Raw genomic sequence first — 17,309 nt, forward strand, 5'->3', positions numbered from 1 at the left:
ACTCGGGGCGCCATGGTCCTCTACCCCTGCGTGGTGTATGACCATGGGCCCGAGAACGCTCTCGAATAAAAATCCTCTTGCAAGTTGCAGCAAGACCGTTTCTTNTGGGTGATTTTGGGGTGTCGCCTCTCCTGAGTCAGAACGTGAGGGAGTCCTCACGTTGTGGGTCTTTCAGTGTACACACACACACACACACACACACACACACACGCTGTGGTTTAAACATAAGTATCCCTAAAGGCTTTTTTGAACATGTGTTGCCCTGCCAATGGCATTGTTCGAGATGGTTATGGAATCTTTAAAAGGTGGAGTCTTGATGGAGAAACCTGTCAGTGAGGGAGGGCTTGCACTTTTGTAGCTTAGCCTCACTTGATGTTCTCACGCTGCTTTCTGAGTGGGGATGTGATATGATCTGCTAGTTACCATCTCTGTCTTCCCTACTTGCTATGTCTTCCCTGCTATAATGGATTCTAGCCCTCTGACACTACAAATAAAAATAAAACGCCTTCTCCCAAACTGTTTATGCCAAGGAATTTTATCAAGCAACACAAAAGCCGCAAATACATAAATAGTACCAGAAATGAGTTATTATTGTGGTAAACAAGACCATGTAGTTTTAGGTCTTTATTATATAGAAGGAATATGTAAGATTTTAGAAATTTGGGTTGGAAAGCCATTAAATGTTGTAAGCAGAGCTTAATAGGGCATTTTGATGGAACCTTGGAAGACAGCAATATTACCTGGCAATGGCAAGCCAGAGAAACTTGGACAGTAGAGACCCAGCTAATGAGGTTTCAGAGAAAAACAAAGATTCTAGCATGAATGTGTTATTTTGGCAAAGAATCTGCATTTGGCTCATATTCTGAGAACTGATATGAGACAGAATTTAAAGGGATTGGACTAATTTCCTTGACAGAAGAAATTTCAAGAAAGCACAGCGTCAATGGAGTGGCATGATTATTATTGATTGAGCTTATTCAGTTCTACAAGGAAGAGGGACACATGGTGCTGAAGCAGGGAAATGTGCAGTCTGCAGAGGACAAGAGCGAGCATTGGGAAGCTTAAGGTTCCAGTCAAGACTAAAGAGACTAATTGCTAGAGTGATGAATGCCAGTAAGAAGAAGCCTTCTGCTCTGCACCCGAGCAACAGGAAAGGTACCCTGAGGGCAAGATCCCACATACCAAAGGCTCTGACTTTTGAAAGGAGATAGCTTGACAGATTTCCTGCTCTTGGAAAGCAACTCTACAGGATTTTTTAAAAATCAGTTTTAGCATACAGAGTCTACTACAACTAGGTCCTAAGAGTTCAGGCTCCACCCAAGCTGGAAGCAGAACTGAGCAGTGAGTCTCTGGTGATAGCATAATAGATGCAAGTCTGAGGGGATCCGAGACTCTTTTCCCAAGAATTCAGAAAGCTGCTGATGGTAGGCAATGTGTGACAGCGTGACAGGCTGGAATCCCTAGAAAGAGGCCCTAGGAGGCCATTGCATGAAGCTGTGAAGGTTAAGGCAAGATTATAGTGTAGACTCTAATATGCTGGATATATCTGGGCCATGAAATATATTTTGAGGACAGCTGCAGACCAGGAGTGAAAACAGCCCAAGAGAGTGGCATATATTGCAGGCTGCATGGTGTATGGAGGTATAGACACACACACCCTTTGAAACTAAAGCCAAAGACACTGGACATACAACTACAGGATTTGGTGCTGGCCTGCTGAAGTTCCTGCTTCGGTCTAATCTCAATATGCTTGCATTCTTCCCTTTTAGAATGGGAATGTATCATTGTATGTTAGAAGTATGTAATTTATTTATTTAACAGTGGTTCAAGTCAAAAGACTGTCTTAAGAAAGAGAAGACACTTCAATCTTGAGACTTCTGAACACTGTTGGAACTGTTAAAGACTGTGGGAACTTTAAAAGTTAGACTGACTACATGATTTTGCACCATAAAATGGCCATGAGTGGCCAAACGTGTAATTTTGTGGTCTGAATGTAAAAAAAAAATTTTAAAAGAGGAAAAAATGTCAAACACATAAAACATGGACTTAAAGGCCTGAGATGATAGGGCACCCTATGTAACAAGTTAGCAACACTTGAGGATCACACCTGGCAAGATTAGTCAGTGAGCGAATGTGCCTGCTTCCAATCCCAAAGACCTGAATTCAACCCCAGGACCCGCAGGGCAAAAAGAGAAGCCAGGATCTTTCAAGTATTTCTCTGATCTCTGCACTCACACTGTGGAACTTGTGTGCCTCCCACCCTACATAACAAATAAATAAAAACCATAGAAGACTTAGACAACCTTCAGACTTTACGATGTTCATCCTAACATTAAGCTAATACTAGTTCATTAAGTCACAAATATGGGAAATCCAGACTTATAAAATGACAAATATTTTTGATGTATGTTAATATTTTTTCTTTTTTTTTATTATTTTTTTAAATTAGGTATTTTCTTAATTTACATTTCCAATGCTACCCCCAAAACCCCCCAAGCCCTCTTCCCCCACTCCCCTCCCCCCCACTCCCACTTCTTGGCCCTGTCGTTCCCCTGTACTGAGGTATATAAAGTTTGCAAGACCAATGGGCCTCAAAATGACAAATATTTTGAAGAGAATGTGAGTTACTAAAAAAAAGGTAACCTTTTTTAAAATTATAGAAAAATAATTATTAAAGTCAAAACCTGAAAGTCATATTGGTCTTGTTTTGTTACTATTGTTGGATTTTTCAAATGATTCTATTTATAAAAACTCTTCCTTCATTTTTGTTTTTGAGTTCACTTACAACTTTTTACTTTTAATATAACATATAATTTGAGATGAATTGAATAAAAAATTATGTTTTCAGACTCTATAAACATTTTAGCACTTATTATAGGTCTGACACTGACCTATCTTGTTGAGAATAAAAGGAAAATTGACAATATGTTATATTTTAAATTAATACAAATAATTCAAGAAGTGTACCTAAGACATGCTCCCAGAATTTATCTAGACATGGGAAAAGGAGAATTTTGCTTACTTTAAGTTTGCTTGAAATCTATTTCTTTACATTTTTAAAGCAGTAGTTGAAAATACTAAGAGTAAGATCCAGAAATTCCCCTTCCTGCCAGCAGAGGCCTGCTGCTGGATGAATACAGCCTACCCTTTCCTTTCAGTCAACTTTAGAGAGCAGGCCCATTAAGTTTGAAAGCAATAGAAATCAAATACTAAAGTCCAACTATGCTATACTTAGAAAGGGGAAACTCAGGTGTAGGAACTATTAGGTGTAATGGTTCACTTGGCCAGTGAGTACCTGAAGTCAATAGCATTGAGTCCAAGCAGCATGCCAGCAAGCATATTTGCTTCTTCACCCAAGACAATTGCTCCGTCTTCATAAAACCTCCTGAGAAATGCAACAAGTGAATACATGAGTATGAAAAACAAACCGAGATTTGACCTGTAGAAATCATAGCCATATGAAAAGCTTAATTTCATTGGACTCATAAAAAGTGAGTACTGTAGTTTCAAAAATATTTACACCCCCAAATAAAAATAACCCAAAACATCCAAACTCATTATCCTAAATAAAATCATTACTCCTTATTTTTTAAAATACTCTCTGGAAAAAATGTCTAAATTAATAATCTCAATGGACCTCAGATATCCAAAAATTTCCTTAATAAAGGGTAATATAAATGTCAAGCAACAGTCAGCAAATTCAGGCTCCATGTTAAGGGTCTGTTTTCAAAACGTTGTAGACATTAGTTTGTTATATGCATACAGAAAGAAGAATTTTTGTCTTTCTGCAATTCTAAGAGTTACTGACCAAATTTACAACTTAGAACAAATGGTCTTTTATAGTTTATGCTCATGTTAATACTATGATGCTCAAGCAGATGGTTATCAAGATGCCGTATGTGAAAAAAGAATCTAACCATTCTCTAACAACATGTGAGCAAAACTTGCCTCTGCTATTGACTAGAGCACTCTGTTCTGCTTAATGCTCATTTAAACTTTCTTTTCGAACTAATCAGGAATTTACCAGCTATTAAGGTTAATACCATTTGCTGAATTTCACATTCATGAGCTGCTCAAGTAGGCAACCCAGTTCTCTAAATTATTTCTACTGAATCACTCAGCCTCTTGTAAAACAAACATATTTAAAGAAAAGTTAGCCATGTTATAGTTCACAAGGAAGTTTTGACTAGTAAAAAGTATGAAGAGGAAATGAGAGCCAACTCGTTTACTCTCTGACACGTGTACAGTATAACCATACTAGGAGGGTTAGCCTGGAACAAATGTTAAAAAGACCATTAGTACTAACTTAGTCCAGCCAATATTTCCCTCTCTACTCTTCTCTCCCACGCCCACCTTGGTGAACCCAGATATGACACTGTTAAAGTTGCCAAGAACAGGAGATTAGATAAGTCATAGGCCTATCTTGCACCTTCTGAAAATTGCTTGTAGTGATTTCCATAAAAGGAGAACGAGTAAAACTTGTAGTCTGACAAAGATTGGTAAAATTAGTGATTTTTCTATAAATTCCATAAGTGTTACAGAAAAGAGACATTTAGATTAAAAAACATGGATTTTGTTCCCACTCCAGTATAGTTTTTTTAAATCAGAGTATATTATAGACTTGTAGAAGAACTATACTTCTAATGTTTCTTTTCTCATAGTTGAAAGAAAAAAATACTAAAATCTGGAAATCAATTCCTAAAAGATCTAATGTTTTAACAAACTGTAGCTATAGAACATATTGTGTGTCTCATTTGGTATGTACTAGCCACAAATAAAAAGCCCTAATAGTTTGTGAGATATATCAAGGGAACAATGTAGACGCCTTACAAATGATGGGGCCCAAAGAAGCCAAATGTTTTTATGGTTTAATAACCATAAAATAAATTCACTATAAAAGTGGCTGGTTACTTCTACAACATTTGTACTACCACTGTACCAGTATATTTTGCAGGAAGATCTCTGTTACAGGTCACAGGGTTTGAAACTGGGTGAAATTTATTACTGTTCTCCTCTAGTAGTATGTAAAGTACCTTCTAACATCATACATATGTATCAGTAGTAGCTTCTAGTTGAGCACCAACTCAGTTTCTCCACATTCAATAACATAAGTGAGTTGCTATCTTCACCAATTAGGGTCTTGCTATCTGGTTATGACTTGTCCTTTCCTGAGCGGCCTCCCTCCTTTCCCCTTCTGCATATTGTCCTGACAAGTCTGTACAGACTAGTGTCCACATATGTGGTGTCCACATACCTTCTGCTTCATCCACCTCTTATTTTAATCATTGCAATGTAAAAAGTATTTTGCTTGATTTCTCTTACAGCTATCAAAGCAGGCCAATGAAGGCCCAGCACTCATGCATGGGTCTGACAGCTGGGTTGCAGGTTACACTTGGCTACCACTGGTACCTAACTATCTCCTTTGTCTCCTACTACCCTTTACTACTGGCCCTTACTCTCTACCACCTTCTTCAGTGGTTCCAGATAATTAAATTCTAGAGAACATTAATAAATAATAATTATACTATAAGAATTATAATAACAATTAAACTACTCAGAAAAGAATTCTAACTCTGATTTTGAGAATCACCTAACTGTGCTTTATTTTCTTATAGGAGATATTGTTTTTAAAGATTTGCTTTTAAAAATTTTAAGGGTATGTGTGTTTTGTTTAGATATATGTATGTGGACAACTTATATGCCTTAGATCCTTGGAGGTCAGAAGAAAGCATCATATCCCCTGGAACTAGAGTTACAGATGGGTGTGAGCCACCTTGAAGGTGCTGGGTATCGAACCCAGAACCCCTGGAACAGCAACCAGTGCTCTTAACCACTGAACCATTTCTCCATCCCTTTTAAAATACCCATCTTGAGCCCACCATAGTTTGAAATTACAGTTTAAGAGTCAAACAACAATAATCTACATTTTCCCTAGTGTCAATGCTATATTAAGGGCTGCTGAAGAATATCAAAACAAAGCAAAACAAAAAACATTAACTGATTTTAGAGAACTATTTATTTATCCGAGTCTAAGGATTTATTTTAATCAGATGGTAGAAATTAGTTCTGCTAACTAATAAATGAGTCAACTTTTTAAGCTAATGAATTTTTAAAGACAATAAGTGAAATATTTGCTAGATGTTAAATAATTTATTCCAGTCAAACCATAAGCCACCTGTAACACTGCACTAGCCTGACACTATAATTCAACAATGAGTCTAGAGGACACATTCAAGAGGAAGAGTCCTTAAGAGCTTGCCTGTCATCATTTCAACTTTCAATTACTGTTCCTCTGTGAGGAACATTTCAGAAAATGTACGTCTAAGTCTGACATACTTACACAATGAATTCAACTAATGGAAAGAAATCTTACATTTACCACCTAGTTGAAGACACTGGTCATTTACACATTAAAGGGGTAGAAGGAAATCAAGAGATCATAAAGTTTCAGCCATTCAATCCTGTCTCACAGAAGGACTTCAATAGGAAAGCGTGCTGAAGCTGCTCAGTGGCAAAGCAGAGCATAAAGCAAGCATACAATAAAAACAAAACACTCCTTTGTTAACTGGATTTTTTGTTCTAAAGAAAATGTTTTTTGAGATCACTCACAAAAATGGTACACTGAATTCCAAGAAGATAAATATTTAAAGTACTGAGGTAAAAATACATAAAATTCCACACAAATAGAGTATATCATTGGGTACTGCTCAATACTTTCCATGAAAACAATTTTTTCATATTATTGTGATCCTATTTTTATTAGGTGCACTCCTACCAATTGTTTCTTTTGGCTAAAAATGTGCTAACGACTAGCAGTGTTTTTGTTGATTACATATAAATTAGCTCTCTCAAAATGCCATCCGATTGTTCACTCTGAGAGCCTCTTTTACGGCCTTTCAGGTTGGTAAACAACAAATAACCTGTGGGTGGGATTGAAATATCCCAGTACAGTATCATGCTTCAAATCACCCTTTTGTAAAGATCATAAGTTTTACTCTGAAAGCACTTGTTAAAATATGAGGAAGCTTATAAGTTGAAGAAATTTTCTTATGGACACTTTTCTTTCCCGTTTCCAGTTTAATCTGTACATAGAAATTATAAGGAACACATGAGAAAAAGTCCTCTCATGTGGTAGACAAAATAGCATACACAAGCATTACATTATGGTTAAAGTTAAAATGGATGTGAAACGGATATAGCACAAATCTTCAAAGATCTTAAGAATGTGAGAATCATTGGTTATTTTACCAATGACTATATAACAAATCCTTCCTTCTATGTGACAAAACTATGCTGCTTACTGCATTTATAACAGCAAAAAAGAGAGAAAGAAAAAGAAGAAAGAAAGAAAGAAAGAAAGAAAGAAAGAAAGAAAGAAAGAAAGAAAGAAAGAAAGAAAGAAAAAGAAAGAAAGAAAGGAAGGAACTAGACAGTTCCTTCTCTGTGCAGCATAACATCTCAGTAAGTTGATAGGCAAAAAACAAAGGAAAAAAATAATTATGGATGGTGGTAAATACTACAAAGAAGGTAAATAGTTTCTTGAGGAAGAGAAAGATGAGATCTTAATTTTGGAATCATTAAAAACTGGCTTACTTGTGCTTAATCTGAACACTTGATCTACATGAGTCTAACCACAGGTTTTGTAAGCTGTGAGACATTTACAAAAACAGTGAACAATATGTATTGAGCATAGGGCATAATTATAACTATTTTATTGAAGTTCTTTGCTTTAATTTTGCTACTACAGCTACTACATATCATCCTCCTCCAGAGAAGTTAAACAACTCATTGCAGGGCCCCCAGCCAGACAGCAGTAAAACCAGGGAAGGTTTTAAGAAATGTAACTGAAACACGCTGCCTAAGCCAATAAGTACTCATTTACATATTTTATGGAAAAAAATTGCAAGATCTCCAACTTTCAAGGTAGGTCAGCAGGTGTATGCTGTTGGTGGGGACAGCTGCTGTTATGAATACCATGATAAGAGCAGTCCTGAGAGGAAAGGCTTTATTTATTTGGCTTACAACTTGACAAAAAACCTAGACAGCACAGCATCTGTCATCAGTTACCTATCATTTCCTTCCAACTCCTCTGCCAAGGATGCTCCCAATCCCAGTCTATATATATCACTAACCTTATTCCTATTTCTTTGTACTTATTTAGCTATCCTGGACATTTCAATTACTGAACTTATATACTACCTGGCCTTCTGTAAAGGGCTTCTTTGGCTTGGCATGTTACCAAGATTTATCTTTGGATTTGCATGTTGCCAATATATGTAATATTGTCATTACTCCAATCAATTTTATGGGTGAATGAGAGGATACATCTTGTCTCTTTAGGCGATAAGGATTTAGGTTGTTTTCTTTTTGGGTTATTATGAATAATGCTGCTATAAATAGATGGACATTTTATAATGATGGTATCAATTTTATATACATGCATCAATATATAAGTATAACAAATATCTACACACTCTACCCCTAAGTGTCATATTATAGGTCTTATGATAATTTTGTATTAAAACTTTTTCAGCAACTGCAGACAGTTTTCAAAATGGCTATGATAATTTACTTTTCAAACAAGCAATGCATTGGGGATCCAAAATTTCCAAGTTTTCATCAACATTTGCTTTCATGTAATCTTTTGTATATATACACATCTACTTCATATGAAATAGTATTTTATAATATTTCTGATTTGCATTTCTCAGTAGCTAATGACTCTGAGCTTTTCATTAATTACTTTCTTAGTGCTACAACTGAATTTAAGAGAGAAGGTTTTTAATTTGACTCACATTTGAGGGTGTCACCCATCATGGAGGGAAAGGCATGGTAGAGTTCAGTACAGTGGAAACCTAAGGCTGTCCTCATGTTTTAGCAGACCCAGAAACGTAGTAGGGGGACTACTCAACTGGATTTCTCCTCTTTTTATTCAGCTTGGGACACCACAGATGGCATGATGTTACCTATATTCATGATGGGTCTCCATGGTCAAATTTATCTAGAAACCCCATCTTAAAGATATACTCAAAGATCCAAGTTCTGCCAAGATAACAATGAAAATTAACCATCAAGGCTTTACTTTGCTACTTATGAACAATATAACTCTGCCAGAGAAAAGTTTGCTCATTTTTACTAACTAATGGTAAAAGTTCTCTCTATATATATTCTAGATACATGTTCTTTATAAGATTTGTGATTTTAAAATTTTTTCCTAGTCTGTGTTCTTGTTTACTTTCTCAATGGTGTCTACTGAAGGATCAAGTTATAAATATTGATGTCCAATTTATCTATTTTTCTTTTGATTATTGTACATAGGATATCTTGTCAAGGAAATATCAAAGAGCTAAACTTATGTTTTCTTTCAATAATTTTGTATTTAAATCAGATCTACTTGAAGTTTTTGTATAAGTCATGAAGTAGGACAATTCAAAAGCAAGTTTTATTAATTTTTTTCATCATAATACAGAAGCTTACCTCATCTATGAAGAACATCCCAACAAACCCAATGAATGTCTGGAACTGTAAGATCTGTACTTGCAGTCAATATACAAGTACAGCTTCCAATTTTTGACCTAAAGGTACTAAGAAAACAGTGGTCCTTCAACAGCAATTGTGCTTCAGAGTTGTATTTTTATCTTCCTCAGGGTAGGAGCAGGGCAATGGCAGTGAGCTGTCACTACAGTTAACCAGTCTGTCATCACATGGTTACTATATATCAAAACAGACTTGCTGTTGTACTTGCCCAACCATGGGCTTTCCTAAGTTTTGAGACTATTAAATTGCAGTGAATGTGGTTTTGACTTAAAATGTTTTCAACATGCTATGAGATTCTCCAGACATAAGGCTATCATAACCTCAGGAGCAACTGCCATGCTATTCTATGCTTCCCCTATATATTCATGCTATGATAAAGATTAACATAAATAAGTCACATGAAGAGATTAACAGTAACAAGCAGGTATTAGCAACTGCGTGTAAAAACAGTTGTATAAAATGCATGAGTTACTCCTGGTATTTCCCAGTCAATGAGTAACAGAAGTCTTAGAAAGCAAATTAATAAATATCAAAGGATAGTTTTAATGTAAACATTTATCATATTTATAGATTCTAAAACTCTTGGTTCTTAAAAGAATTAGCAAGATTTAGATTCTAGCTACTTTTCTAAAATTGGGAGCTCCATCTTAAGTGATAGCTCAGGAATTTAAAAGTTATTTTATACTTTATTCCTTCCTTTAGTTATACCAAAATATTGTAAAAACTGACATGTCTTTATGACATAACTTATCATTTTAAATTAAATACTGAAGCAGCTAAATTTAGGTTTTCATAAAGCTAAATTTTATCTTCCTAATTTCCAAATCTATTATTGCCAATATTTATTACTTAAATATTTATCACCAAATATGAATATATTTGAATGAATATATTTATCACCAAAATATTTTCAATATTGTTTCAAATGTCACATGTATAAAATTTGGCTTAATGTTTCTAATTAATCCTTAGTCTGTGGACGGACAGAAATTAAACTTTGAACAAACCAATTCAGTTTTAAATTCACTTTTCATTTAAGATTTTCCTCAGAATGCTATCAAAGTAATTTTGCACCTTAAAACAAAATCTTAGCTTGTACTCTATCACTTCATAGTTCTGCTGTCTCCAGTTAACACCCAAATTCCTTAATCACAAAACATTCCTAGGTTTTATTCTTTTATTTTTTTTTCAGTTGCTCCTCAAGACACTTTTCACTTCAGCACAAAGCTCACATGAAACTCTTTAATACTTTGAAGGCAGTTACGCAGTCCAAGAATTTGGACTTTAGTTCCCCACCCTTCCTCCACCCTTCCTCCATCCTTGGATATTCACAGATTACTGCTTCAAAGTTGCCTGCCTTAGCTCCTCCCCTTGAGCTGGGGTAAACATCTGTCACTATTTTAAAGACTATCATTTCTCTTTGTCCGCCGAGTCAGACAGAACAAGAAGAAATCTACTTGATTCAGGTACTCTCAAGATTCTTACAGGATTAAATTCTCCTTTAAGCGCTTATGTCTGGAAGCATTCAGATAAAAGGTAATGTGCATCTATTCTCTCCAGGACTATTCTTATATTTTACAAATTTACTCTTCCAAATGTGTTTGTTTAGCCAGAGATTTACATTCAAATTACTTATAATGAAAGAGTTATTTGAATTTATTTAAGTAAAAATAACAAAATTAAGTAGTTAAAAATGTTCTGGGTTTCACATTTGTTAGTCACAATCTAAGGAGATAATTCTGAAATATCTTTGTGCTCACTTTCCTTCATGTGAATCATGAAGCCACTGTATTCACATCCAAGCACCTTCGCTAGGGCAGCCATGTTTATGTATACTATATCCATGCATGCATATAATATGCACGAAGCCACATTTGTATATGGATATCATATGTTTATGTTGTGTTACAAGCCTTTTATCTTGGAAACATTTGTTTTTAGAACTGAATCATTTCCTTTCTCATCAGGATACAGCTAGATGTGAGACAAAGCTAAAATGTTTCCCTTTAGTTTTTAAACTATTGCTCCAAGAAAAATCTATTCAAAAATTATGTCTATCACACCCCATCGAGTCAACGAAAACACAGGACTAATAACAAGAGACATTTCTGTAGAAAAGATGAAATATATTATAATTAAATAAGAGATAATTATATAAGGGAATTATTATATGAGCTTAGTTTTAATTTAGATTTTCTAGTTTGGCATACTAGATTCTGATATGTGCTGTAGTTTTATTTACAAAGCCTTTGTGCCCTCAATATTTCTTCTTATAATTAAGTTTGTCTCTCTGCGGTGATAAAATTTCATTTTGTCAGGTTCATTTTAAAGGTCTATGAGTTTATCATCTCACTACCCATCTTTAGGTATTTCCTAAGAGTATCAAGTTGCTAAAAATCTCAATAATTACATGCTATATTTATTTTATTAAAACACTTTTGTAGTTAAAAGTCTTTCCTGATCAAACTTATTATCATAATATTTTTTGTATCTGTCAAATTAAAAGTTTACTGTTGCCAGGCGTGGTGGCACATGACTTTAATCCACTTGGGAGGCAGAGGCAGGTGGATTTCTGAGTTCGAGTCCAGCCTGGTCTACAAAGTGAGTTCCAGGATAGCCAGGGCTACACAGAGAAACCCTGTCAAAAAAAAAAAAAAACTCACAAAAAACAAAAAACAACAACAAAAAGTTTACTGTTTTATTTATTATCTACAGAGTTGAAAATTCTCAGTAGACATCTGTACCAGCTAGCTGGCTAAAAGAATGTCATAACCCATGCCAAGGATTTATTAAAATCTAGAGTGTTAAATCCATCAGGACATGGAAATTGAGGCTCCAGATTCATGAGTTCTTTATTCCTAATCTCCATTATCAAAACTGATCTACAGCTGCCATTTTACCATCCTTTTCAGAACTAAGAATGAGGTTAACTAAGTAAAGTCGTTTAGAAGTACAGGGCAGCCTCTCTTGGAGATGGGAAATGCTCTACAACTTGCCACAAATGAAGTGCCTGAAAAGTCTTATGACAACTAAACAACAAAATCTGGATTTTATACAATCCTATTTAATTTTATCTTATGTAGTATTTTGTGCCAGTGACACTCTACAGTATATGTCTAAAATAATAAGATTATTAAATGTTTTCATTTACAAGTACTTTTGACATAGAGGAAAGTAGTGTCATCAACAGCAACAAATATAGTCACCAGACAAGAACTAAATACTTATCAACTGTTGTGGAGCAAGAACCTTCCCACTACCAATTAAAAAGCAATAAAGTCTTCATTTTGACAAAGCAAACAATAGGTCACCCCTTAAGTGTATGAAACCTTAGAAAATATCTACAAAGAGGTCATTGAAAAGACAACAAATCCATTGTTAATTCTGTACATGAATGAAGGAAAAAATGAACTACTTATAGTCTCCCCAGCAGAAAAATAAGGAAGTAGTACACTAGGGAAAGAGATCAGTAGTTATGAATTTCATACTTAGAACTTCTTTCAAACTTGCAGAGGAAAGTGAATGGGGGAATGAAGGTCAAATCACTGACAGATTGATACTCAGAATGAGTCAATGAAAAGATATTTGAGGTGGTCCCATGTATGCCTCTACACCAATCAGTAAGTCAAATGTATAGTCAGGTGACAAACTACACTCTTCTAAGAAAACAGTAGAAAAAACAGATGATCTGAGAGTTGAGAACTTCAGACTACCTCTTTATTCTGATTTTCAAATCATAAATATTAGAAAATTGAAAGGACTTTGAAACCTGGTTGTTTTGAAGTCTCTCAAAGCTGTAGAGATGTATTCAGACAAATGTTTTTCCATGAGTGCCACTCTGATCCAGGCTCTACCCTAAGAGGAACAAGAAAGGATCAAATAAGAAACTTAAGAAATATTTTCTACATACTGTCAAATATCTGCAGGATAACAATAAGGAATAAATAATTCAAAATAAAGAATAACCAAGAAAAACATCTAAGAAGATAAGCAGAAAACTTTGCTTATGTTAAATATGTATTTTTGTCTTTCAGAAGATACATGACATATCAAATTACAGCTATGTCCTTTGTATTTTGAATCAATAAAATTCATTTTATTCAAATAAATAAAATTCTACTTGAATATCCAAAGGCAACATGCTAGTTAAAATGAATCTCCTTATAAAATAGAAACTTTAGTATTCACTTCAACAATACTTTCTTGAAAAAAAATTCTACTCATACACGAAGAGGACGTTTTTATACTGACAGTAAATTATAATGTCATAAACCTAATCATAAACCCAAGTCATGAGTTACTAAATTTGGAGCTCCTTCCCCCAAATTTAAAACAAGCTACCAAAGACTTAAAACAGAAATCAACAACGAGAGGCCAGGGACTGAGGATGTAGCTCTGTGATACTGCATTTGCTTAGCATAATCCAGGTTCTGGTTTTACCCCTGCCCTCCCAAAAAAACCTGCAACTCAGATGTCAGCATATTTTAGCACAGAATCACAGACAAGCAATTCTGACTTGTGAGTCATTAAACAATGCTAGAAAGTATCAACACCTTCTAGTAGTAGACATTAGATAGTTATTATTATTCCCTACATAGGTTTTGTGTGTGTGTGTGTGTGTGTGTGTGTGTGTGTGCTCCCACTTGCTTGTGGATGTGTGGAGGTTAGAAGTCAATTCCAGGTATCTTTTTCTATCTATTGCTCTGTATCCCCCTCCTGTGACTTTTTTTGAGACAAGGTCTCTTATCCAACCTGGAGATCGTTCAGTTATTTTGGCTAGATTGACTGGACAGCAAACACCTGGGATCTACTTGTTTCTTATCTAATTTCCCATATCTCTGATTTGGAGTTACAGACCAGAGCCTTCACATAAGGATTTTTATGTAGGTGTTTGGAGATTGGAATTCAGGTCATCGAGCCTTTGAAAAAAGCACTTTCCTTCACCAGGCTACTTCCCCAGCCATTTTTATAGCCTATTTAGACTGAAAGAATGTAAGGAATAATATCTGTAGAAAGAATGCAAAAGTACATTTACTTTCATTTCTACCTAGTTCTTCCCAATTCACCAGCAAATTTCATGCAACTGAATAACACAGAAAACCAAAGGCAGTGGTTTGGCAGTGGGAATAAAGGTGCCTAATCAATACATGTTATGCTCAACTACTGGGCTTGGACAAAGCATGAAAATATCCACAGATGCAATGATTTTAGGCAGTGATCAAAACAACCAGACTGGAACAGCAATGCTGCCAGGAATCAAAAGAACAAAGGGGATGTAGTCTTAAGCCAATCTTCCCACTCCACTGACTTTCCGCTTGCCCTGCACTCAGTCCATTGTTTCTTTTGAGTAAACCTGGAGGATCCCACAGGAGGTGAGGCTGTTTGAAACAGAGGAAGGAAAAGGCAACTGCTTGAGCCTTACAGACCCAGGCCTCTCCCTACAAATTTAGTTTGACACATCAACTGAAGTGGTTTGCAACTAGTAGTGGTTTGTAAAATCAAAAGGCTACACTGTCACAGTAGAGAAGCAAAGCAAGGAAAGTTAGGCACAGGAGACTGCTGTGGCTAGATAAGAGATGTGGGGAAAGCCCTGCTTCCGGATTTATTAGTTCCAATCCACACAGAGCTGGGCTGCACTTAAGTTTCCTGCCCTTGCATGTGTGTGGAACTCTCTGTTGTGGTAACAAATTGTGCTAATTTTAATGATTTATTTTCTTTCAATAAAAGAACTTTTACTAGACTAGAAAAACAAACAAGACTTAGGAAGATTGTTGGCTACTATGATATAGAAAATCTGAAGCAGTGTTAAGGAATTTGCACTTTATTACTTGGCAATAGTGAATAGTTGAGACTTAAAAAAATTATGAACATGGACAATAGTTTTAAGAACATAATTATTATTATGCTTTTGACTCTACTCAAAGACTTCTGTATATATTAAAATAGTTCTCATAAGAATTGTATGAGTTAGGGGTACAATATTATACCTACTTTATACCTACTTATATGATGAAACAAAACAAAATGTCATTAGTATGAGAAAAAAACTTTCATCATCAAACAGACTGATCTATAAATTCCTCTTTCTTGTCCAAAGAATGAAATATCATCATTGAAAAGAGAAAAAAGATATCACAAAGTAAAGATGTATGTCTTGATACATCTGACAAAAGACTGTCACTTATGGACTACAAAATAGTCTTTAAATTTTCTACAAATCCCCACCAAATTGAAAATGGATCATGTCGGAGTATGTTTTAGTTATAGTTCAACTTAATTATTAGGATATTCAGGTGTTAATTATTTGTTTCAGATTGGGTAAGTGATTATTTTTCAAAGAATTTTCCCACTTCTATCATTTTTGCAAATTTATCAGGGTGAAGTTACTAATAATATCTTCACAGAATATTATTGACTACAGCAGTGGTTCTTAACCTTCCTAATGCTGTAACACTTTAATACAGTTCTTCATGCTGTGCTGACTCCCAACCATAACATTATTTCACTGCTACTTTATATCTGTAACTGTGCTACAGTCACGAATCTTAATGTAAACACCTGATAGGCGGCATGTCCACCCCAGAAGGGTCTCAACCCACAGATCGAGACCCTGTGCTCTACAGATTATATGGGTGCTGTGTTCATTCCTGATATTTTATAATCTGTTTTACATTTTGAAGAGATATATTGAAATATATTAACTACACCAATAATCAAAAGTGACCACAGCTTTAGTAGGCAATTCTAGAATAAATTTGCTTTCACTGTAATTGAAGTGTTGATCTTTATTCTTTCTTTTTACAGTTACTACTTACATGATGGCTTGTTAAATGAACATTTTTTACAACTAATTTCTATCACTTAATGTTATTCAAACATAGACAAAAGCTTACATAAGTGTATTTTCCTTAAAACAGGTTTTTAATATAATACATTTTTATTATCATTTTTCAAATATACTTCAATTTTGATTATGATTTCCTCTTTCACCTAAGAGGTCCTTAGAGGTCCTTCAAATCACCAATGAAAGGGTCTTGCTGATCTGTCCTTATTGAGCCCAGCTTACTTCCACTATGGTTAGAGAACCTGCCTTACATGAGCCTTTGGAGGTCACTGAGATCAATTACGGCTCAGCAAACAGCTAACATTTGTATAAGTGCTATGTGTATATGATGAGAACTGTATTTATAGCTAGCTACTTTAAAATGTCCAGTTTCCTAATACTCATCTTTGCTCCTATTTTAACCCACTGTAATTACTTAAGCGTTTACTCGATCGTCCATAGTTCTGTTTCTTTTGTAGGTTTTCTTGCTTCTTTTCTTTTTGGAGATTATGAGATTTGAGACAGTTTTTCTACGTACTCCCAACCGGCCTTGAACTTGAGACCCTCTTTCTTCAGTTTCCTGAGTGTTGAGATTACAGGCATATACCACCACACCTAGCTTGCTGTTCTTTCTTGATCTGCTTGACTTGACTGAGTAACGGATGTGCTAACAATAACTAACAGTGCTCGGATGCTTCCTCTCTCCACGGTTCATTTTTCCCCTTGGAGGCATGTAAAAGACCAACACTTTTAGGCCTTTTTAAAATTTTTGTTGATCTTTCTGAACTGTCTTCATCCTCAGTATGAAAAGTTTCTGGCCTCAAATGAAAGTCTGGAGTGTTTACAGAACATCCTACCCAGTTTTTCCAGAACTTTAGCCTCTTATTTCTACAAGATAAAATGAAAATTAGTCTGCTGTTTTATCTGCTGCTTAATCCTAGCTCACAGA

General features: G+C 35.2%; 2 protein-coding genes across 5 annotated transcripts in view; one reads left to right on the forward strand and one right to left on the reverse strand.

The window, feature by feature from the left end:
- The window catches only part of Rundc3b (RUN domain containing 3B), a 121,075-nt gene that overhangs the window by 55,366 nt on the left and 48,400 nt on the right, over positions 1–17,309 (reverse strand). For all 4 annotated transcript variants that reach the window (XM_029477073.1, XM_021163319.2, XM_021163318.2 and 1 more), the window contains exons 4-5: positions 13,307–13,392; positions 3,296–3,385 (exon numbers count right to left, since the gene is read on the reverse strand). In XM_029477073.1, the coding sequence (XP_029332933.1) occupies positions 3,296–3,385; positions 13,307–13,392 (176 nt within the window). The remainder of the gene's footprint in view (positions 1–3,295; positions 3,386–13,306; positions 13,393–17,309) is intronic.
- Abcb1 (ATP binding cassette subfamily B member 1) overlaps positions 10,977–17,309 on the forward strand; it is a 158,361-nt gene continuing 152,028 nt past the window's right edge. Inside the window, exon 1 of the mRNA XM_021163577.2 lies at positions 10,977–11,073. The gene's annotated coding sequence lies outside the window, so the exon portion shown is untranslated. The remainder of the gene's footprint in view (positions 11,074–17,309) is intronic.

Source organism: Mus caroli, chromosome 5 (genome assembly GCF_900094665.2).
Source record: "Mus caroli chromosome 5, CAROLI_EIJ_v1.1, whole genome shotgun sequence".
Taxonomy (NCBI): Eukaryota; Metazoa; Chordata; class Mammalia; order Rodentia; family Muridae; genus Mus; species Mus caroli.